Source organism: Gymnoscopelus braueri (assembly GCF_963280865.1).
Source record: "Gymnoscopelus braueri genome assembly, chromosome: 8".
Classification (NCBI taxonomy): domain Eukaryota; kingdom Metazoa; phylum Chordata; class Actinopteri; order Myctophiformes; family Myctophidae; genus Gymnoscopelus; species Gymnoscopelus braueri.
In genome coordinates, this window is record NC_137609.1 from 20271550 (window position 1) to 20296376 (window position 24827).

Below are 24827 nucleotides of genomic sequence, written 5' to 3' on the forward strand. Positions count from 1 at the left end.
AACAAACACTCTATAGCAATGAGTACTATCAGAATATAGAGCTATTTAACACTTATTTTCACAAAAGAAAATCACTTCCGCTACCTTTAATTAATTGAGATAAAGTCCAAGAAGGATAGAAAATAGAGATTTGCCTTGTGTTACTGTCTTGAACTTCCATTATCATTGCTGCCATGACAACCTTTGACCTTCTCACATGTGGCTTTGGCTGTGTCGGTAAATCAGTCCAAACTGTCACCGGCATAGTGACAGAGTTGAGAGCTGAATGAACTGGGTCACCATTGGATTATCATCTGATATTTATAGCTAGACTTGTAGTAGAAAATGATTTGATATTTTGATCCTCTGCAGCTCCAGTAATTGAGGGATATGTCTCACAGCTCAGAGTGTCTTGTTTAATGCTATTTCAGGATAGCAGGATGGGACAGTATTGGCTTAGTGGTGGCTTTTAACAGCTCAACACATTTCTTTATTTCCTGGGTAGTTGTTCTGTAACAGTGAGGGGCAGTATCCGGGCAGTATGGAATGAAATTTCATTCCATATCATCACTCCATTTTGGCTGAAGTGCAGGTTGCAATAGCAACAAGGATATTAATCAAAGCCTTCGTGTTCAAATAAAACTGCTTTCAAGTAGATTTTCAGAAGCAGAAACCTTTCATGTTGGCTTGTGTTTTGACACATTTTGACCAAGTTTTTAAATCAAGTAGTTGAAATGCACTTAGTGATGTAGATATTTGCACAGCTACTCCTTTGACACATTGTCAGATAAATTAAAAGCTAAATTAAAGCTTAATATCTATGTATGATATGTTAACCCAATATCTAGAAAAGACAGAAGGTAGCATTAAGATTAGAATGGCCAGGTACTGCATGTTCATGCACAGCAATCGGATACTGCATTCATGATTTGAGGCATTTTGTTCCAAAAATTTGTTTTGCTAAATTAGACCTGCTGGTGGCGCTATAACAGGCCAATGTGAAAAGGGTGGCATTTCGTCCTCGGCCTAGTGGGAATGTGTGTGCAAAATTTCACAGAAATCGCAGGTTGCGTTTGAGGCATTTTGTTGAAACTGACCTATCCAGCAAACTTTGGAAGCCAATGTTAGCCAATTAGGATGGAATATGAAATATCTTGATCACATGACTATAGAGATCATGTGTACCGATTTGCGTGATTTTTGGACAGAATTTGAAGGAGTAATAGCAAAAAAATAGTTTTACAAAAGTCAGCCTCCTGGTGGCGCTCTAAAAGGCAGATGTGAAAAATGCAGGGCAAAGGTTTATCCTTGGCCTCTAGGGAGAGTGTGTGCAAAGTTTCACGCAGATCGGTGCAGTTATAGGTAAAAATGCAAATCGGTCTTTTATAGCGACACCATGAAGCTGATTTGAACATTTTCAAGTGGCATTTCTTCCTCGGCCTAGTGGGAATGTGCGTGCACAATTTCACGGAAATTGCATGCTGCGTTGATGATTTGAGGCATTTTGTTCAAAACAAACCAATCCTGCAAACTTTGGAAGCCAATCTTAGCCAATCAGGATGTAATATGGAAAATCGGACAGATCCGTGTTGATCACATGACTATAGAGATACTGTGTACCGATTTGCGTGATGTCTCCTGGTGGCGCTATAACAGGCCCATGTGAAACATTTGGGGCAGAGGTTCTGAATTGGCATCCAGGGAGTGTGTGTGCACAGTTTTGCAGCGAGCGGGCCAACAGTGCCGGAGATTAGCTGTTCACAGACAGATGGACACGGACGGACGGACACACGGACGGACGGACAGGGTGCAAAACATACTCTCTCGCCATGCCTTTCGGCCTGGCGGAGACAATTACAATTACACTTGGGGTATGCAGGGCTTTTAGGTAGTAAGGGGATGGGAAGATGAAAAGCACATGGGGGATATGCAGGGTTATGGGGGGGGTGGTATGCTAGGCTGTGTGGGGTGCGTTTGTGTGGGGGGGTATGGGGGGCTTTCAGGTAGAAACGGACCAAATGCCCAAAAGGCACTTTTTCTTGTTGAGAGAGAACACACGCACGCACCCACGCACGCACGCACGCACGCACGCACGCACGCACGCACGCACGCACGCACGCACGCACGCACGCACGCACGCACGCACGCACGCACGCACGCACGCACGCACGCACGCACGCACGCACACACACACACACACACACACACACACACACAAATACAGCCTGTTTCCATGTGATCAAGCCAGCTAAAGGAAGAACTTTCTCACTAATGCAGGCCCAGTGCAGTTCCCTTGGCTCTGACTCTCCAGTGTGGCTGGCTGGCTGGCTGTTGGCCTTTCCATTCTCCACTCCAGCATAGACCTTTTAATCTATCTCATATGGGTATCGATGGCACATATGATGTCATCACAGCTGATGGAACCCACGTTTTTCTTTACTCTTTGTTGGTTTCATTTCTATGGTTGCAACCAGGGAGTGAGTTTTGGAGAATGGTGGGTAAAGTTTTATTTTTGGTGACTGTCCTTCACCAGTGAAGAAAATGGATAGCACAAAAGAACAGAGAAGAACTCGCACACAGAAATAAAGAGATCAGACTTCATTGGAAGATCATGCACTGACAATAGTTGATGTGACTCTACCTCTACCTCTACTTGGATCTTCCAATGAAGTGTGCAATCAAGGCTTAGTTATAGTTGTATCTCTTTATTGTCTCCGCCAGGCCGAAACAGGTTTTTCAGATTTTTCCTATTCCATCCTGATTGGCTAAAAATGGCTTCCAAAGTTTGCAGGACTGCTCCGTTTTGAACAAAATGCCTCAAATTATGAACACAGCATGCAATTTCCTTGCAACTTTGCACGCACATTCCCACTATGCTGAGGAAGAAATGCCACTTGACATTTTCTAATCAGCCTCATGGTGGCGCTATAACAGGCCGATTCGTGTTTTTACCGATAACTGCACCGATCTGTGTAGAACTTTATATGAATCTTCTGCTATCTCACGACTCGATTCCGATTCTTGGGGTCACGATTCAGATTTTTTCAAAACAAACGATTCTCGATTCAAAAAAGTTTTTTTCCGATTCAAAAAAGTTTTTTTCCAAACGATTCTCGATTCAAAACGATTCTCGATTCAAAACGATTCTTGATTCAAAACATAGGATTTCAGGATCTACTCCAGTCTGCTGGCATGAGAGCAGAGTACATTTATGTAGCTTTTATAATTGTAATTATATATATATATATTTTTTTTTAAACGATTTTTTGAAAATCCAACAGTAGAATCGCGATTCGTATTCGAATCGATTTTTTCTGACACCCCTAATGCGCACTCCCTAGAGGTCAATGAAAAACCTTGAGCATTTTTCACATCTGCCTTTTATAGCGCCACCAGGAGGCCGACTTAAACATATTTCTTTATATTACTCCTTCCGATTTTATCAAAATTTCACGCAAATCAGTACACATAATCTCTATAGTCATGTGATCAAGACAGATTTGTCATATTCCATCCTGATTGGCTAAGATTCACATCTAAAGTTTCTAAAGAACAAATGCCACCCTTTTAACATTGGCCTGTTATAGCGCCACCAGCAGGTCTAATTTAGCAAAACACATTTTTTGAACAAAATGCCTCAAATAACCTACCTGACCTGGCGGAGACCTGTGCTCCGAGGAGCACTTTTTCTAGTTTCTGTGTCTGAGTCCTTCCCTGTTGTTTTGTGACTTTTTGCTTTGACTGCCGCACCAGTGGGAAAGACAAAGAAAGGACAGTTTCCAAGGCGCAGCTCAACCTTTGCTAACCACAAAGATGGATAGCAACCACACTGTATGATATATACTGTGTATTATTGTAATTGTTGAGGCAGTGTTGAGGGTTTCACCAGTGCCTGGAGTCTGAGTGGCCTCTTCTCTTACTGTCAGGTTGAAGTAACATGCACAACAACAGCCCTGGGTGGAGGACATGGATTCAAACAACACTTGTCTCACCCCCAAAAGTCATATTGTGACTTGTTGGGGCAAACGTGACCAAACGTGTGACTTGAAGGGGGTGAGCCAGCGTTGATTCAAACCCTAACACTGTGGACAGCACTCTGCTTAATCCCTAGAGAGCAATATGAATATTTTACCCATTTGCATTGGCTCTTTAATATTGTGTATAGATTTGTTCCCTGAATGCTTCTGAGAAGATTGTTCATTATTCTCCAAGAGGATTTGTTGATGGTAGTTCTCTATATGAAGGAAGCTGTACTCACTATTGGGTGTGCTCCCTGCAGTGCCAATAAAATAGAGGACAATGGAAGAGAGGGAAGACACGTCAGGCACGTGTGGGGAAGAGGAGGAAAAAAATACTCTCCTGCAAGTGCATCGTTCTTTCTCATTCACCTCCTGCCCTGCCCTCCACCCCTCCCCTCTGTTTCTTTTGGCTCCCTCTCCATCTCTGCTCTTTGTCCCAGGGAACGTACCAACCAGAGAGGGGGAGAGGAGAAGAGAAGAGAGAGAGAGAGGGGGGAGGGGTGAGCTAGTATGTCTGAGTGGAAAAGAGGAAGAAAAAAAGGGAGAGAGAATAGCATGTGGCGAAGGGACCGAGAAAGCACACGGTGAGGAGGTTGAGGAAACAGAGGATCAGGAACATAGATTTTTTTTCCCCCTCTATCTGCCGTTTCCCGCGTGCCTTCATTCTGCAAACTATTGGCCATTAAGAAAGTTGTATTCAGGCACAGGCCACCCGGAAAGCCAGCCAGACAGAATTTTTAAAAAGGAACAAATATGAGACAACACAACGGTGGGATAGGAGAGAGGACAAAATGGAGGGGGTGATCGCTGTCCCGTCTAGGAATCCTTCAAACCACCACCTTTCATCTTCCACCTCCAAGAGCTCAGAGGTTGACATCGCTGCGTCCCTCCTCTCTCTGAGTCCCACAAAGGGAGGACTTTGCACTGTGTGTCAGAAGGAGCAGAGAGCTGCCGTTTGTGTTGTTGTCCTGCCGAGTGGAATCGCGTTGTGGGCCAGCGGAGCAGGGGTTTGCGGGTCGGGGCGTGCGTGCCCACACACACTCTCAAACACACCCACATGCTGAGAGAGATAGCGGCTCAGGGGGACAGGTGTCAGAGGGTCGTGCACTTCAGCGCTCAGCTTCATGGCATGAAAGGAAGTCAGCTGTAGGAACTGTACCGGGAGTAAGCAGAGACAGGAATTGGCTACTGTGAGTACAACGTGTACACTGAAAAAAATCCTCAGAGTTAATTTAACACAGAGAGTAAACAAATGTATCCGAATGGACCCATAAGGGTCCATTTGGATACATTTGTACACCCTCAGAGTTACAAATGGATATTAACACTGAGTACTTTACTGTTTATGTCTTTCTATCTCTTGTCATTCTGTCGATGTTACTCTCTCCTTTTCGTATACCCATTTCTCCTAATTACCATGCTGCTGGTCTGTATAGGGGTCAGATGATGGTTTCAGCCTTGTGCCTGTGTGTCTCCAAAGCCCATTAAAATGCTCGCAGTGAAATATGACTGTCACAGCTCATTTGCATATAGAGGGATAGCACAAATTGGCTTCTGATTATATAGTTTTGGCATCCTCTCTCAAAATAACAGACTACCATACAGTCTGAGGCCTGAAACGTAATAAGAAAACAAATTGTAACAATGGGCCAAAATGTAATTAAATATATTTTAATAAAGCCCAAGCTGAAGTATAATGAAATTCTGAACCTGAAACGTAATAACATATTTTGCCTGAAATGTAATGACTAATCTCAAAGACAATAATCGACCCAAAATGTACACAATTGTGAGCTCATAACATAATAACAATTTTGCCAAAAGTGTAATAACTTATTGGAATTGAATAAGTTGTTACATCTTGGGCTGGATAGCCTTTTCTTTGTTATTAACAACATAATTCAACCCATAATGTAATAATACAGATAAAACTGCCATTTAGAAGAAGCTCAACATATACTGTACTGCTGATGCATCTCAGCAAGTTCCGTGAAATAAGTACACACAAAGAAAAACCTGTGTGGTACTTAGCTTAGCGATGGATGAACAAAAAAAACGACGTATGAAAATAATTGTCCACTGAAACTTGTTTTGAAGGCGAACCTTTGCTACGTCCATTCACCTATACTTCCGCCTCAAGTTTGACCAACTTTAATACACTACATGTTCTATAATACAATGTGTCCTATTATGGAAAGCCTGTGTGTGCCAACAGGTTCAGATGACACAAATTCAGTGAGCCACATCCTAGAATGCATGCAAAAGTCACCTCTATAGGCTGTGAACACTGCTTAATGTGTCTTCAGAGACACACACATCACTTCCTTAATGGTTCATATCTCCCCATGCAGTAGTTGCTGGATAGCGATGCAGTGGTATGGGACAAATTCGCAGAAAGGCTCTCTTTATTTGCATAGCAAAATAAATTCACGCTTGTGGGAAGTCACATCCAGTTCACCATTGGTGGTACTGGACGTCAGCTTGCCAGTGGGTAGCTGAATGCATGCTGATGACGCAACGCCATGTCTGCAATGAACGGGGAGGGCTGATGAATGACTGATAACCTGCAGCGGTTCCGGAACCACTACCTACCGGTCCGCTGGTCATCAAATTATTGGCTTAGGAATGCGACAAAACAAAACAAAAAATAACCATGAATTCAAGTCTCCATGGGGTGACTAATCGATAGAAACAAATATTTTTTTGGGATGAACTATCCCTTTAAGGATCTATTTCAACTGTTGGCTGAAAGTAATCAGGTGGGTTTTGCTAACATCCATCTTTATATCCTTTGACAAATATCAAATATAGGCTTTGCAATGCCACTTTTACTTTGTTATGTGTTTCTGAACCATTCCATCCTTTATGAAAACCTTTATGGCTAGATTTTGATGTTGTGTAAGTATGTGTAGATATAGTGCTGCAGTGTAGAACACATACAGTGTACATTACTGTATTGCGACTAAATCACTGGTTGTCATTGATTGGGGCGGCTTTCCATGCCTTCAGAAGCGAGCATCCAGACTCTGAAAACCCTCACATTGAAATAGGAGAAAGCATTACACTGCTTGAATGTCTGCCCGTTTGGCATTGCATTTCAGGTTCTACACTTTTTATTGTCCTGGTTGGTTTTGCTGAGAAAATATTGTTCTTGGGTTGTTTTTTGTTTTGTTTTGATAGCGTAATGTTGGAAGTGCTAAATCTAGTTGCTTACTGCAGATAATTAAGAGATCGAAGGAAAGTGATGTTTTCTCTTATATTACAGTAGTTTGTGTCTTGGGGAGAGACACACTGTACACACCACAGACTTCTCCCCCCCCACCCCTCTATTAACAGCTCTCTTTAAATCAAGGCAACTTTAATGGGAACAAAAACACTTCCATGTGTGCTTCCCCTCTCCCTGGCCCCATGTCAATGTTTAGACAATGTCTGTTTGGTGGACCGTCCTATAGCACTTTAATACCATCGGTCTCGCTTTTTATGTTTTTGTCTCAGGAGGGGAGAGTTTCTTTTCTCTGTCTGCATGATGACACAAGTGAAAACACACCGGAAAAATTTGAACATTTACAACGTTACCTTTGTTCTCTGAATCAAGAGCCTATTATCCATCCATTAATATTTTTGTATAGAGACTTGATCACTACTCCTGGCTAGATGGACTGTTTTGAGGACAGTGAGTAATAGAATTAATAGTCTCGTGAAGCTGGTAAGTGGCTCAATAAATAGAACATGGCACCAACACTGCCAGGGTAGGCATTTGATTACCATTAAGGCCACCCCTAAAAACAAAGAAACAAATACATGAGGGGACCATGGTGGCTCAACCAGTTTGTGGACCACATAACTGCTACACCCCCCGGTTTAATTCCGGGTTGGAACAAATATGGGATGACCTTTCGCTCTCTACTCTCTTTGCTCTTCCTTTCACTAAAGCATGGAAAATGCTGTGTAAACTGTAAATAATCTTTAAAATGAGAGAAGAGAACATTCTGAAAATGTCTGAAAAAGATCTGGAAATGTCTGTCAAATGTAGGTCACATAACATGAATATTTACACCTTTTCCGTGTTTTTACTCATAATTTGGGTTCTCTGTTGTTGCTATTAATGAAAAATAAATGTGAATTTGACAAGCCATTTTTGTGGGCTGGCTATTTTGAAAATTATGTAATCCAACAAGCTGTTTTGATTAGCCTTCATGTCATACTGTAGGGACTCATTTTAATCACCCTGCAGGGACTCATTTTAATCACCCCCTTCTTAATATCTTCACCCAGCAGGTAGAGAAATATGTTTTCCTCATCCTCCATGCTTTTCTCGTATCTTGTCTGTAAAACCAGGAAATATCCTCCCGTGAAAGTTATATTGTTGTTGATAATCTGTGTATGTAAAAAAAAATAGTCAGTGAATTTCATGGCGATTCCTCACTTCAGGCAGTTACCTTCCGTTGCCTCATCGGCAAATGGAAATCGATGTTTAAATACTAAACCTCTATGATCAAAACATCACAGCATCACCGTAACTTCTTGGTCTATTACTGTACTTCCGCTTAGACACTTTCAGTAGCTGTTGCCCAGCGTACAACCAACCCATTAGATTAAGTTATCTTGTATTCACCTACGGGTGGCGCCAGTGGAAAGGCCATTGGGTCATCAAAATCAGTAAGGTTCATCTTCTCGGGAGCATGAAAGTGCACTGCAAATTCCATGGCAATCCAGCCAGTCGTTTTTGAGATAACTTGTTTGGGACCAAAGTGTCAGACTGACAGAACATTTCCCTCCTGCCGCTGGCAGGGCTAAATATATAAAACGGCTAGGAACATGCCTATATAGAATTGTATCCTAATAGCCTTCTCTTCGACCCCATTTCAGTGCTTATAGGTCATGGACATATATATTAGTTTCCTTGGTGGTCTACCGGGGACCAGTGAAAGATGGCTGCCTGCTGTGCCATAGTTCCCGGCTTCACCCTCCTCTCATTCATTATTTCATTGAAATGTGGTCAGTTAGTAAGCTTCCACTGGGAACACATGATCACAAATGTCCCTTCCTTCCAGCATATGCTGTCTATTTCTGTGCACCATGTTTGTGCGCTTGGGGGTTATTGTTTTCTGCCTCCTATTTGTTGTTTTGTACCTACGTGGCGATTATATAAATTCTCTCTCTCTCTCTCTCTCTCTCTCTCTCTCTCTCTCTCTCTCTCTCTCTCTCTCTCTCTCTCTCTCTCTCTCTCTCTCTCACTCTCTCTGTCTCACTTCATCTCTCTCTCTCTCTTACAGTTGTCCCTCGGGGATGAACAGAGCGAAGTGACACGGAATGGCTATGAGTCCAAGGAGCTGGTGTACTTGGTCCAGATCTACTGCCAGGTAAGACAGATGAATCGCCTGTGTCCCAAAGTCATTCTTAATCAGTCATGCAGAGATGCATGCCTACTGTACCAAGACACACACAGGTGTAGCCTCTTCCATAAATAACACCTATACCCTTCCATTCACCTGGATGAACGTGGCCCAGTCTATGAAAATCATTGGGATGTCGCTGAAGCTTATTGGGATGGAGATGAGTTTTGAAACTTGTAATGTAGAGTGACTGGGAAAATCGGTAGATTGCGTCTGTCAGATGGGTGATCGATAGATCAATGTCTGTCCGATGATGTTGTCTGTCAAATGTGTGCAGTACTGTTCCAACTTTCATTTATTTCACTGTCCTCTAGGTATTGTGCGTCCTCATTGTTGCCCCCAGGATTGTTGTGGGGAGAGGTGTCTTGGAACAAAGTGTTGGAGAGTGTTGTCTCCTTTGGCACAGTTATGACCCAGCAAGTTTGAATTCCACACTTAATTTGATTGTCAAAATGCAAGTCACCAAAGTTGGAAAAAAACCTCTTGGAAATTCGTTTTTGTGTTGACAGAATTTCTTAGTGAACAGAGGGTCACAATAGCATTTTGGAACAAAAGAGTAGGAACATACACACACCCATGATGCACTCACACAGAAATTGTCTAGAATCAAGGTCCTTCAAACTAATTTGAATCCGGTCTCACGCATTTTCCCCTATGCTGTAGATCATATTCCATTTCCATGACCTTGTCCATGCCAGAAAGAAGTATGTGGCTCAACACTTGGAAATTCCAACTCTGTGCAGCCATTGGAAAAGGAGAGCTAAATCTTCAGCCCCGTTCCATAAAAAGCTGGCAAAGAGCTGGCCTTGAGCCTTATATACTTGAGCGTATAACAGAAAGCAACACAGCAACAGCCACAGTGATTCACTTCCACAGACCCAGAATGAGGAAAAAGGTATGTGGAAGCACCATCTAAAAGTGGGACAGCATAAAACCCACAGAACGCCCCCACCCCCCCCAGTGGTGGCTCCCCCCCAGTCAATGCTGCTTACAACTGCACTAGAATCAGTGGGTTGAGTGGTGCAGCACTGCAGTCTCAGTCGCTCAAGCCCTGGCCCCAGTACAAACGGATCTTTCTAGGCCAAATCAAAGTACGTTTTTGGAGTGTCTTTTTTATATTTATTTTTTGTTTTTTTTCTCACTGCTGAATCTGGGCTTTTGAGGTTTGGAAGCCTGTGTTGCTTGATGAAAAATAAGAAGCAACAACTCTGTGGAATAACTGGAGGATGGATTTTCTGCAAGCCGAGTTGCATTTAATGTGGCGGACATGGTTTGCACTTGCACTCGAGGCTTTTCATTACCACATTTTACAATGATTGTACAAGCACATTGTAGTGCTTTGATATGAGAAAATGTCTTTGAACGCAGAATGTACAAGTCCACGGGAGCCTTGACGTTTTGGGGTGAACAGCGCATTTGAAGGATGACTGCATTGTACAGATTTATTGGGGCAAAAAACAGAGGAGACGACTCTTACAAGGTGAGACTGGAAATAGGAAACAGGACAGAGACATTGCGTAAGGGGAGACCCACAACAGGGGAAGACATATGTAGGTTTCAGTGGAGCCATTCTTACACAGACATAGATTTGGGGATGCTTTCTTTTGGCTCTCTGCAAAGTTCACAAACATCCTCTGGGACTCAGTTCTTGACCCTTGCCAGATTGTGCTACAACTCAAGCAAGCACCACGCTGTGGTTTTGCTCAAGGACTGTATGTGCTATTATGGATAATTTAAAGAGATTGTAACAGATAATTTTAGATGCCAAAAATACAAATAGGGCGGAGGAAGCATGCCTCTGGTATATAGTGTATCACCATTAACAAAAAAGAAAGTGGAAAAAAAGGAACGTTTTATTAGGTCATCCAGTCAGTTTTAGAAACTTATCTTGTAGGATTTTTAATGCCTGCCCCCAAGCTTTATGAACAAAGGATATCTGATCTCTGTGGTTGAGGAAACTTCACCAACAGACAGCAATTTGGTTTGAGGAACAAGTTCTATCGTTACAAAACATGATTGGTGGTCTGTACAGGGACAATTTAGATGTCTAGAAGAGGGTCTGTGTCAAATCTGTTTGTTTGTCCGGGGATGGTCTCTGGACCGCTGGACTGTTAAGTGACACATTTCTTCTGCACGCTTCCAGTAGGTCAAGGAAGTAGATTTAGTTTTTCACATGTGTTTTATATTTGAAATATTCAGCTTTCATTTTTATAATTGCAGTCAATGGCATTCGGATTGGGCTGAAGCCTTCCCCAAATATGAAGACATACAGTATGTCATAGATAGGTCATAGATGACTGACGTCATTGTCTGGCCAAATCGCCGTTATTAGACCCTGTCTTATGTCCACTTTGGGCCCACAAGAAGGTGGAAGAAATTTCTCACTTTTGCGACTTTTCCAAAGAGCTATGTCTCTTTCTTGTTTTACTTGTTGAAAAGCTGATGCTTACATAAGATTTTCGTTGTATCATGCCAACTTTCTTACTTGCTGATAAGTTCATTTAAAAGGTGCTCTGCTGTGAACCATAGTAAGATGCTCTCTCTCGCTCTCTCTCTCTCGCTCTCTCTCTCTCTCTCTCTCTCTCTCTCTCTCTCTCTCTCTCTTTTTCTCTTCTCCTCTTTCTGAGGTTTCCCCCTCACTCACTCACACACACACACACACACACACACACACACACACACACACACACACACACACACACACACACACACACACACACACACACACACACACACACACACACACACAGCTAATTTGGTTTCCTGCTTCCAGTGTAGAGGGTTACAGACACCGGATAAAACAACATGCTGCTGGGTACAGCAGATACCGCACTGAAACATAATTATTAATAATAATTTAATTAATGAATTTAATTATCCTCCAAATACTCTACCACCTTCAGAAAATGAATCATTTTGAAGAGTCCACCCGTGTGTCAGCTGTATTCATACAAGATAATTGGATTGGTGGAGAATTATTCATCTTTCAGAGATTAAACCAGAAAGAATGTCAATCTTAATTCTTGGAGCAAGGAGAAGAAATCAGCCTTGGACATTTAATTATTGTTTCTTGTGTTATTTCTCTCCTTTTTGTCTTTCTTCCTGGCTTATATTTCCTTCTCCTATTTTATATAAATTTCACCCCTTCAATGATGGTGTCGCTCATTGAAAATAATTAATTAATACATCTTTTCAACGAGTGACACCATCTTGCAACAGAGAATAAATTAGGCTTAAAGGGGCATAGCAGCCCTTTTGACACGTGGGTTCTTTTTCACTCGTACTTTGATAGGATTTCACTTTATAAAAAAAAAGAAAGAAGAGAGATATATGTCTGCCTATTCATGATTGCTATTGAAGTCTGATGCCTCTCGAAACATGTCTTAAACACTTCAAAATTCACACAAAACCTACCACACTAATTTCGGTGTTATGATATGTTTTGAGGCATCAGCCTTCATTAACAATCATCAATAGGCCAATATATCTCAGTAATGGAAAGAGAACTGGTTTTGGAAAATTGGTTTTGAGGAATTAAGTCCTATTAAAGTAAGAGTGACAATTTCACCCACACGTAAAATAAAACGCTGGTATGCTCCTTTAACCACTTAAACACCATATTGTGGTGAAGACCTTCGCAGAAAATAGCAGATCAACAAGCTCGTAGTAGCCAAGCTTGTCGATCGGCTACTTTCACCAAAAGCTTTCCCCACAATAACAGAAAACTGAAAATACACTATAGAGCCCTGAGGGTAAACCATATGGGGTTTAAGTGGTAAAGACTCTTGAAGCGTTCTCTCTGGCTCTCTGCTTTTACTACTGGGTGCATTTACCTTCTTGTCCTCTCGTCGTTTAGGGTCGGAGCTGGATTGTGAAGCGCAGCTATGAGGATTTCCGTGTCCTGGACAAGCATCTGCACCTTTGCATCTATGACCGCCGCTTCTCACAGCTGCCTGAGCTGCCTCGCTTTGACAGTCTGACGGAACAATCAGAGGTGAGACGTGCAACGCACCAGGCACGGACTGGCACAGAAAATAGGCCCTGGCATTTGTGATCTTCACCGGCCCATAGCGGGGGTCGGCCGCGCGCGAAGCGCACAGGCGCCGAAAAATTGCGGTTAATTGGCGAAAAATTGCTTGAAAATTTGGTTTTTGGTGACTTTATTTCAGTTTTAGGGTTGGCCGCGGCCCCAGACTGCCTGGCCGTTCTGGCATCTGCCAGAAGTGCCAGACCGTCCAATCCGGGCCTGCAACGCACACACACTTGATGCACACGTGCGTATACTGTCGCTGTCGGTTGGAAACCTCATATGTCCAGAACCGTTCCTTTTTATTATTATTAGAAAAAATAAAATTGTGAAAATAGCATTACGATGTGTTGTGAGCTTGTAGATCTGCTATTTATGAAGTAGGTCATACGTTTACTGGGAAAACAAACATAAAAAGATTACATTTGGAGATATGAGGTTTCTGCCCGATAGCAACGATATGCACTTGGTGTAGGCTATATATTTTGACAATTAAATGAACTCTTCCGAATTGCTGATGAAATCATTTTCAAGATCCAAAAGGAAACTATTTATTTCATCCATAGCCTATTTACTTTGTATTTCAGCCTTGATATCCATACTTAGCTTTAGTTTTCAGAGTAATTAAAATCTTGCACGGTCTGCATAGTTAAATGTGTAGCGATGAGGCAGGCAGAAGGTTGTGTCCGCTGTCGATATCAGACCACACCCCACCACAAATGGACAGCTACAAGAAGTGTAATTTTAGAAGAGACTATTACTACAGGGTTATGCACTGCAAATGTTATGCAGATTTGTTTGCATCCTCATCATGCCCACCAACAGTGGGTCAGTGGAGCTCAAATGTAAATGATAAAACATTGTCACGTGCCGAAAATAGCAGACTTACAAGCAAGATCACAAGGCGTCACATCCGCGTCATATTCTGAGCTTGTTGGTCTATTTTCGGCGCACAACACCATCATGTGATGGCGGCAAAGTTAGCACTGTTTTAAATCCAATCATGTAATTTTGCTTTAGTGTCTGAATAATTACACATAACTCGACGTGTCACATTTTACTGTCCCTTTTCTGACGTCTTGGTATCAAATCTCTATGCAAATGTTAAATGCAGATGTCAAAATGACTGAAAGCAGGTGCTAAATAAACCCTACACACTCAATTTACTGTGTTGGGAATGTTTGATGCCACTGTTTGACTTTGTGATTAGGTATATTTATTTCACTTGAGAGAAGCCTATTATTTTAGTGGCTAGGTACTATAGAATGTAGATGATATACGTGGTATGTTTGTGATTTCAGCATCAGTACTACTTCACTGACAGAATTCTGTTTCATACTCCTTCTATACGGTCGGTTTTTATTCTGTCTAGCAACAAAAAAGAGCATTGAAAGTCAAGTGTCATAAAATGCTTTTGCGATTACAGAAACGGGTTTCTTCATGTCTTTTAAGATTTGACTAACAAGAGCAAAGTCTCATGCTTCATCTATTTCTCTCTGACGTTATATGGGAGGCACTGGAGAAGCCGATACTGAATACTGAACCACACAAAACTTCAATGAATAGATTAAGCCATATCTGCTTGAAAGCACAGGAGACTAATGGGACTCTCAGGGCCCAAACCAAACTGGTCAAACCAGCTCACCCCCTGTTCATCATAGACTTATAGGTGCGTGTGTGTGTCGCTTGGGAATTGGGTGGTTTGAAGAATAATGGGGTTAATTAGCTGCTTGAACTACACAAAAGTGGGTCTCAACTAGAGAGCTGTGTATATAGGATGAATTGTTCCGGATGAGAACAATGTCAGGATTCGAAGTGTCACCAGGCTAATTGTATAGTGTGACGCTGTATTTGATGCCCTCTACAGAGCACCTGGTCATAGTTTTTAAGAGGTGCAAAGTTTAACAAACCACCATTAAGTCACAAAGAAAAAAGAGAACTAGCCTTGGGTCTTGCCACTGCAATCGCTTCTTCATTTGGGAAGGTACAGTCAATTGTCAGCATCAGCTCAAATAATATGTATGCTTGTTACTAGGACATTCTGTGAACTGGGAGTATCCAGTAGCTCTGATGAGTCTCTTAACTGGCTTCTTGCTTCTTTTTCCCCTTGCTAGTCAGTTTCCCAGATGCTATTGGCTTACCTCTCCCGACTTTCTGCCATCGCAGACAACCAAATCAACTGTGGGCCAGCCCTCACATGGATGGAGGTATGGTGGTTCTATCCTCTTATCGGAAAGTATTGCTCTAACTCGGTATCAATTAACATCAACTTTGTTTTGTTTAGCTCATTCCTCTGTATGTGAGAGGTGGGAGTAAGAAAGAATAACTGGTAAACAATAGAACTGATGGAAGTTCAAGTGAATAAAGGCCAGACCACACCAATGCAACTAGTAGCAACTCCTTGAACAAAACAGTTTTAAGGCCAGTCCACACCAATGCAACTCTAAGAAATAGTTGATGATGGTGTTAATTGCGTGCTTAATTAAAGGAATACTTCACCAATTTCCAAATGTTATCTCATATATTGTATAAAGTGCATAAAGAAAAAAACACCGGCTATATTTGTCTGTATCACTCAGTGTTAGTGCAGAAAGTTGACCTAGTTCCACGCACTGCTGACGTATTTTGAATGTTAGTGGTGCAGAGTGTGCATGCAACCATACAAGTATGAGCCATTGTACACTCTTGAGGTAATATGACGAGAGATGCAGGCAGCTGCACCCACTGCCCTGCATGGCCCAGTAAGTGACTGCTGGTGAGGAAGAATCTGAGCTATTCCAAGTCAGAGAATGACGTGAAGCTAGAGCGAAGACTTCTGGGTATTGAAATACCAGGCAAAGTTCTTGCACTGATGCCAAGTATAACTGATGGCTGTTGAATGCACTTCATACAATGAATTAAACGGAAATACAGTTGACATTTTTAAATAGTGTTCCTTTGACGTCATCTCAGGAACGTTGGCATAGCAGAGATGAAACTGATACCAGTCCTTAAAATGTAGGACAGGTTCATCGAACCGTTTAACCACTGAAAATATCAGATCTATAAGCTCACACACAGCCCATCGTATTGTGAACTTGTAGATCTGCTATTTGCACTATTTTTTAAAGGGGAAAAATACATTTTTTTAAATGTATTTCTATGACATTTCTGTCATACTAGACCGGTGCCCTTCCACCTATAAGGCAATTTTAATATAAGAGGATAATGACATGCCCAAAATAGGGGCGCCAGGTACAGGTATGACATGGCCAAAATAGGGCCACCAGGTTGAAAGTGGTTAAGTATTAGTCTTTTTGGCTAGTCACAGAACTACCAAATTGCTAGTGTGCCTTTCTGTCTGCGTACATTGCCAGGTTGACAACAAGGGGAACCATCTGCTGGTCCATGAGGAATCCTCCATAAACGTGCCGGCCATCGCCGCTGCTCACGTCATCAAGCGCTACATCGCACAGGCTACCGACGAGCTGTCATTTGAGGTACCGAAATTGACTTGACATGTTAATTAAACGCTCGTACATGTGCAAACACACCAACACCTCAGGACATATTCTGCGGTCTATTTGAGTTCTGTATTCGCTGTTTATATTATATCTAGAAATGACACACAAGAACATCTCATGTAAAGCATAGAGGTCCCATTGTGTTTATTGACTGTACACAGACATATTAGTAGCGTCTACAGTTCAGAGGCATGTGTAATTACAGTGCAAGGAATAAGTCCTGAAGCATATTCGTGTAAACTATAGCCCCTTTCCCACTTGCACTGAAAGCCTTAAAACCACTGGCAATGTTCTATATTGGCATAATGTGGCAACAGGAGTCAATTTCCATCAAATTCCCCACTCTCAAACTTGTATCATTTACATAACTCTTCACTTGCAGCTGAAGTGGGAGCGAAGGTGTCAGCTTGCTATAATGTACGATGTTTTTGTTCTATGAACAAAAGTGCTTCAGAAGAACAACAATGTTGGCCTAACTAAGAGATTTGCTGAAAGCAGTCAAATATTTTTTTACATGCACAGACATTTTACTTCCATTACATAGGAGAACACTGACAATCGACCAGGTTGCCATTTTGTGGGGGAAATCTCTATTTATTTATTCGTATATTTGTTGCATCTCAAAATATACATATTTTTATCGTCTCTGAATGCCTAGTCTCACATCATGCTTTAGACACCTCTTGTGCAACAATTACGTACTGCCACTACCGTATATTTGTATCCAGCGATGTTATGGATTCCATGTGGGAAAAGGGCTTAAGCGTATGCACATACAGAACGCACAATAGATGCATTTTGCATACATTCTCACAGAATGTACAGATCAATGTTAGCTCTGTAGAACATTTGACTAACTATATACACTTGAGTATCCTTCAGGAAACAATTATTCACTGACCACTTGAAGGCTCTGCAGGAGTCCAGTTCTATCAAATTCCCCACTCTCAAACTTGTATCATATCACTTATTCACTTTACTCTTGTTGTTTTTGTTCCTCATACGGCAGGTTGGTGACATTGTGTCAGTGATTGATATGCCCCCGAAGGAGGACACAACATGGTGGAGGGGCAAGCATGGATTTCAGGTTGGTTGTTCAACACACCAATACCCCAGCAATATGGTTTAATCACATGAACCCTAGTGTCCCTTTTCTGGGGCAAACATTCGGCGAATATAGCACGTCTGCAATTCATTGTGAGCTTGTAGATTGGCTATTTTCATTGAAGACATTTGGTGTAGAGTACATGTTTAAGTGGTTTTAGCAGTGCAATAAATCACCCTATTCATCGATCAAATGTTGATATTCCATGTGTCTTGTATCGAATATCAGAATTTCATGGGATTTTTTAAAATATATCTGTCTTACTGAAGGATTTGATTTTACATCCCAGCTCTAACACACAAAACAGAATAACGTTGACTGGCTGGGTGGTAAACCTAAAGGTTCTCACACAGGAATAAGACTGGTTATAGTTTCTCTTGGCTGGAGGAAGAAAGGACTTTTGAAGTTAGTTGGTAGGAGGGTTGAAGTTGTTCTCTGGTGGTTGGTGTTAATTTTTTTCACCATCTCCTAGAGAGTTTGGTAAACATTCCCATGGAAAAAAAGGAAAACATCCAAAATGTACAGGCCACAAAATGGCTGCTTTCCCCTTGAACTACATGTAATAAAATGACCACTGAGCAAGTAGCTGTAGTCAAACTGAAAAAAAAGTGAATTATGCTGATCTCTGGAGCCACATGGGAACGGTGTGGATCCAATGTGGGTGTCAGACTTCATGTGGCCAGCCTGTGACGTCAGTCATCTATGATGTCAGTTGTGTATGACGCATGACTCAACATTTGGCACGGTTTCATCTGAGTCATCTGACTTCCATCCATTATACAAATTATTCAAGTTCAATATTTCTAAATGTATAAAGCCTATGTGAAAAGAATAGGATTCTTTTCACAGTGGAGGTACTGTACCTCTTTGGAGTTACTGGCAGTGTGCACAAGAACATTTGTGCTAAAATCCCCAGAAATAGATGGATATGTCTTGTCTCATCCTTATTGTGTTTTAGAGAACTACCACACCCTACTGTAGAGGCCATGTTATTTCCCCAAAAATATTATCTATGTACACAATCTAGACACACACATTTACACAAACTACTCTGGGATCATGCAAGTCGGGAATGATGCTAGTTGGGAATACATTGCAATATATGCAATATCCGTTGTACCTGTTTTACCCAGAGCAGTACCCGTTACCACAGTACTGTGATAACATTAGATATTACAATCAATGGGTTATTTATAAACTGGCACCGACCTACTCTGGAATGATGCAAGTTGGGAACGATGCAAGTTTGCATGCCAGTACCCGAAGTACCCGTTGTCAGAGAACTATAGGTTACTGGACGTAACCCCGGTTTTATGATAATATGAGCGAGATGTCTCGCCTATGGGAGAGCGCCCTCTGGCGTGATCACAGAAGCATTACCTTATAAACTCCAGACAAACCTTTGGCTGGATTCTGACCTCCCTCTGACTGGAGGGCCCGCCCTCCATCCTATATAAGTCAGGGGAGAGTCATTTTCCGTAATTCAAGATAACATTTTTCTTCTCGTTCGTAAACAAGAAGGGTGTCTTTCGAGACATCTCGCTCATATTATCATAAAACCGGGGTTACGTCCAGTAACCTATAGTTTTATTTCAAATATTCACTCGATGTCTCGCCTATGGGAGATATAGTAAACTCCCTGATTGTTATCTCGAAGTCCAGAATAACCAGCCTAGGGGCCTGACCCCCGTCTGGAGGCTACACTATGGACCGTATGCGCCACAGGGGCTGCAGTTACGTCCAAACTGTAGAACCTGGCAAATGTCAAGGCCTAAGCCCAACATGCCACACTGCAGACATCCCAAATGGAGACCCCCCCGAAGAGGGCCCATGATGTCGCTATTTCCCTTGTAGAATGTGCCCTCAGTCCCACTGGGGCAGCATCCCACCACTGGAATAGGCTAACTGAATAGCCTCTACAATCCAGTGGGAAAGTGTCTGTTATGCAATGGGCTTGCCCACCATCCGTGGAGCCCATGACACAAATAGCTGATCTGACTTTCTCAAAGCCCTAGATCTGCCAATGCACATTTCCAAAGCCCGAACCGGACAAAGGCAATGTAACCTTTCATCCTCCTATGAGGCGAAAAGAGGCGGGTGAAACGCATTCAAGGTCACAAGGACACTTGGTTCCAAGGGGTTCTTTGGCACATACCCAGGTCTGGGTCTGACAACCACCCTTGTAGCCCCTTCCTTGACTGTGTACACTCCTCGTGTACTGACAGTGCATGAAGATTACTGAGCTCTCCAGTAGTCACTGAAGCCATCAGTAACGCAGTCTTGACTGACAGTTGTTCTGTCAATTTGACTCAGAGGCTCGAAAAGTGACCGAGATAAGGAGTCCAACACCAGGCTCAAATCCCAGGGTGAACCGGGGACTTTGACTCGGGAAGAGACGTCCGGTCCCTTCCATGAACCGACAAATCAGGCGGTGCTGACCCACCGTCTCGGCCTCAAGCAAATACGGCAGGCTGAGATAGCCGCCAAGTAGACTTTTATTGTGGAAAAGGCTCTGCCCTTATCCATTAAATCCTGTAGAAAAGGACTTAATGGACATGGGCTTAGAACGGCACAGTGCGAGACTTCTCGCACCTTATCTCAAAACCGTTCTGGGGTAACCCCTCAGTACTCAGATTCATCCCCTCATGGGCTGAGCCCAGAGAGTCAGATGTTCTGGTCAGGGACAAAATATCTCGCCCCCTGCTAGCGTTAGCATGTTTCCGCGTAACGGAAGCAGCCACAAGCGGTCGTACAGGAGAGGTTCGACTGACACCCAGTGACCCCATTCTGGGGCCACCAGTATCACCATCAGCCCCTGGTCCCTCACTCTCACGATTGTGGGACCTAACAGGGACAGCGGAGGAAAGCATAAAAAGAGTTCTGAGCCATTCGTGCACTAGTGCATTTCGACCCAGAGGCACTGCACCCTCCACTGGGAAGAACAACGGACATCCCGTGTCTTCCAGTGAAGCAAAAAGATCCATCTGGGGGCGATCAAACTATCCCAGATCTGTCCTGGTATCTCCGGGTGCAGAGACCATTCGTCTGAGAGGAATCACAGATTCCTCCAGCGACACAGCGTTGTTACACATTCCTCTGTGACCAACACACGACAGCAACTGCCCAATCGTCTTAGCGATACGGCTAAGGCCATCATACCTGACATTTCCATGCACATTTTGAAGGAGACCCTCCGGCCCGTGTAAAATTGTGCTAGGCAGGACAAAAAGGACTGATCCTTTCCGGTGGCGGGCTGGCTCTGAACGATAGCGAGTTCAGAGTCCTGCCTATGAAATTCGCCGTCTGTGCAGGCACCAACACGCAGTTGACCCTGAAAACCTGATTTCAGTAGGTGAGACACCACTTTCTGAGTATGCTGCCTTGCCGCCGATTCTTGAGTCGGCTTGTAGCAGCCCATCGTCTATGTAAGACGCTATGCGAGTGCCTTCTCTTCTCAGAGGGCCAATCGCAACCTGCGTGAATCCGACGAATACTCTGGGGCTGAGGACGTTACAAACGGTAGCACCGTGTATTCGTAATTTCAACCTCAGAACCCTAACCGCAGAGATTTCTGTGTGGTGGGTAAAAGGAGCATGAAAATAGGCATCTTTTAGGTCTATCAATGTGAACCAGTCTCTCTGGCGCACCATGCGGAGGAGAGACGGATTTGATAACATCCTGAATTTGAACACCTTTAGATACTGATTGAGGGCTCTTAGGTCCAGTATCGGACGCAGCCCCCCCCCTTCTTTTTGACCAGGAAATAGCACGAGTAGAGCCTGCTGTTCGCTTGGTCTCTGGTTATTTCTTGTACAGTTCTTTTTCCCAACAGGGAGAATTGTCTTCCTGTAGAAAGTCGCCCGCCAGTCCCCTGCTTAAGAGAAAATAGCTTTCACTAGCATGGGGAGGTCTCGAGGCGAACTGTAGTATATATCCCCTGGATATAGAGTGCAGCTGTATAGTGGTTGAACAGAGTCGACCGTGAGCCGTTCCCTTGGGGACAGGGCGTAATCGTCCTCTCCCCATGGCGAGCATTCGCCCCGCTACCATGAAGTGTCCGTGAGACCTCTGTGGTAGCGAGCTCGTGTCCCTTATGTTCTGGTTTTGTCCTGTTTCATTTCTTTTTGCCGTGCCCCTGAAATTCAGGCTGTAACGGTTTGAAATTTTATTGGAGAAACAGGTAGAGAGGGTTCAATTTCTAATAACCACTCCGATGTCTTGCCAAAGGAGACATCTTGGTCATAGTATCAGCGAACCGGGGTTACAGTCGTAACCCATGTTTACATTCACACAACATTATCCACATAATGTATAGTGTGTAAAGTCATTCTCCCTTCCATCGGGTGGTGGAGCGTGTTCACCCCGCCCCGCCCGGTCACCAGAACTCTAGGACCACCAGAGAGAGAGGGGGAGGCGGTGTCCACCGTCTCCTCCTGACATAGTCCCAGCCATGTCCCTCTCCTTTCTTTATTTCGCTCTTGTAGAGTAGCTGCCCGAGGCCTGCCTCTGGCTGGCTAGGGTGCCCCCCCTGGCCTTTAGGTTGCAAGCAGGAGCGCCTGCCGTTTAGGCGACGCGTGCTTCGCAATGGAGTTGGGCTCTCGTGTCAGAGCCGTGGCTTCTGACGTGAGGTGTGTGGCAACCCCTTCTTCCACGGGTAGCGGGAAGAGTAGGGCTCAGCCCAGGACACGTCAACTGTTGTCCCAGTGCTGGTTGCCAACGGGAGTAGGCATTAAACCGTTCTCCCATACTGGCTGCGGCTGTGGCCATAGGCTACGCCGCTGGTAACTCGAGGTCGAGTATGAGTCGTGGGGAGAGGCTCGTTTTACTGGCCAATCGCCTGCTCAATGACCTGGTTATAGGGGACATATTCTGTACCCTGGAGTAGTTGGGCCTCGTCCGTGTCCTCTTCCTAACTTGGTGTAGAAGGGACGCCTCGCGGGGTTTGGGGGGGTTCGTCCCCCTCCGCCCCGGTGGACGTGGACTCCTATGGCCGGGTCAAACATTTGGAAATGTATGGCCCGTTTTCTGACAAACCTAGGTTCAGTCGGTCCGCGGACCTTCCTCACACGGCCCTCGGGCTGCGTGGGTCGGTCCCAGGCAAATAACACATGAGTTGTGTCCGTCGTGACACGACATTCTATTCCCGCAGACCCCGCACTCTTTCGAGGGACAGGGGTCCCTTCGTTGCTGGGCTGCAGCGGTCATTGTTCACAACACGCGTGGAGCCTGTTTGTGGCAAGGTCTGTAAAACAGGGGAGTCGTGTATGGGAGAAAAACTTGCTAAGCTTTTATTGTCCCAGAGAAACAACACGATGTCGGTGTTAGCGTGTAGCTAACTGTAGCCTGCCCAGCTGGTAGTTTATGATGCTAGCTGGTGGCTTGCAGAGCTGTCCCAAAGAAAAACACTAAGAGCGGAAGACGCTGGTGTGTTTGCTCGGTTTTAGCTCGTGGCTAAGAGGCCACCTTAGAGAGAAAAACACGATGTGGAGCAGTGATGCTGTCGTGTTTTACTCGGTGATAGCACGCAGTGTGCAAAACGTGTTGCTAGTGGGAGCTCTAAGCTTACCGATGGCAACGTGCTAAGCAAGCTGGTAGCATATTATGCTAGTTGGTGGTGTGCAGGGCTGTCTCTGAAAGAACACAGTAGGAGCGGACGACGCTGGTGTGTTTGCCCGGTGTTTAGCTCATGGCTAAAAACCACCTCGGAGAGAAAACACGATGTGAAGCAGGTTATGCTGTCGTGTTTACTCTGTGTCAGCACGCAGTGTGTAACGTGTTGCTAGTGGGAGCTTGTTAAGCTCACCGATGGCAACGCACTAAGCTAGCTGGTAGCGTATTATGCTAAAACACACTAAGAGTGTAAACACTGGTGTGTTTGTTCAGTGTTTTAGCTCTTGGCTAAGAATCACCTCGGAGAAAACCACAATGTAAAGCAGAGATGCTGCCGTGTTTGCTGTAGCCTGCCAAACGTGTTGTTAGTGGGAGTTTATTAAACTCACCGGTGACAACATGCTAAAAACTAGCTGGTATCCTATGATGCTAGTTGGTGGCGTGCAGCGCTGACCCGGAGAAAGCACACTAAGAGCGGACGACGCTGGTGTGTTTACTCGGTGTTAGCTCGTGGGTAAGAAGTCACCCTGGAGAAAAACACGATCTTAAGATGTCGTGTTTACTCTGTGTTAGCATGATAGCCTGCAAGCAGTGTCGCTAGTGGGAGCTTGTTAAGCTCCCGGTGACGACGCGCTACGCTAGCTGGTAGTATATGATGCTAGTCGGTGGCGTCTCGCACTCTTTCTGCGGGACCGGGGCTCTGTTGGACCCGGTCCGGCTCTTCGGAGCTGCGGAGGCCATGTTCACGTTAAGCGTTTTAAGCTTGAAGAACGGAACAGGGAGGAGGGAAAAACAAAACACGGGGGCCGAGCAGACTATGCTGGCGTGTTTGTTTTTCTCCTAGCTAGCTCAGGGCTAACTGTGGCTAGCAGCCCGTGGGGCTGAGAAGAGCTTATTAGGCTCATCCCCTGGCTCACGGCTACTAGACTGAGAAGTAGCAGACTATACTACACGTTAGCAATTTAAGCTAGAAAAACTAGGGAACATGTTAAGTTCCTCAAGGAAGAACCGTGCGATATTGTCACAGGTTTTGTAAAGAAAGTCAACACCTACCGTCAGCAGCGTCTCGCGGTCCAAGATATTATCCTGTCCTGATGAGACTTTCGCCGTGCCGACTCCATAAGGTGGACTGAGAAGGTGCTTCCTCGATCGAACGAGAAGAAAAACTGAATTACGGAAAATGACTCT

General features: G+C 44.0%; 1 protein-coding gene across 4 annotated transcripts in view; it reads left to right on the top strand.

Annotated features, from left to right (window-relative positions):
• The window catches only part of arhgap32b (Rho GTPase activating protein 32b), a 106512-nt gene that overhangs the window by 48503 nt on the left and 33182 nt on the right, over positions 1-24827 (top strand). For 3 of the 4 annotated variants that reach the window (XM_080436622.1, XM_080436623.1, XM_080436624.1), the window contains exons 6-10: positions 9275-9361; positions 13251-13388; positions 15536-15628; positions 16778-16900; positions 17934-18011. In XM_080436622.1, coding sequence (XP_080292748.1) covers positions 9275-9361; positions 13251-13388; positions 15536-15628; positions 16778-16900; positions 17934-18011 — 519 coding nt within the window. Of the gene's footprint in view, positions 1-5150; positions 5189-9274; positions 9362-13250; positions 13389-15535; positions 15629-16777; positions 16901-17933; positions 18012-24827 lie in introns of those variants that run through there. The other variant, XM_080436625.1, reaches the window with a different exon arrangement.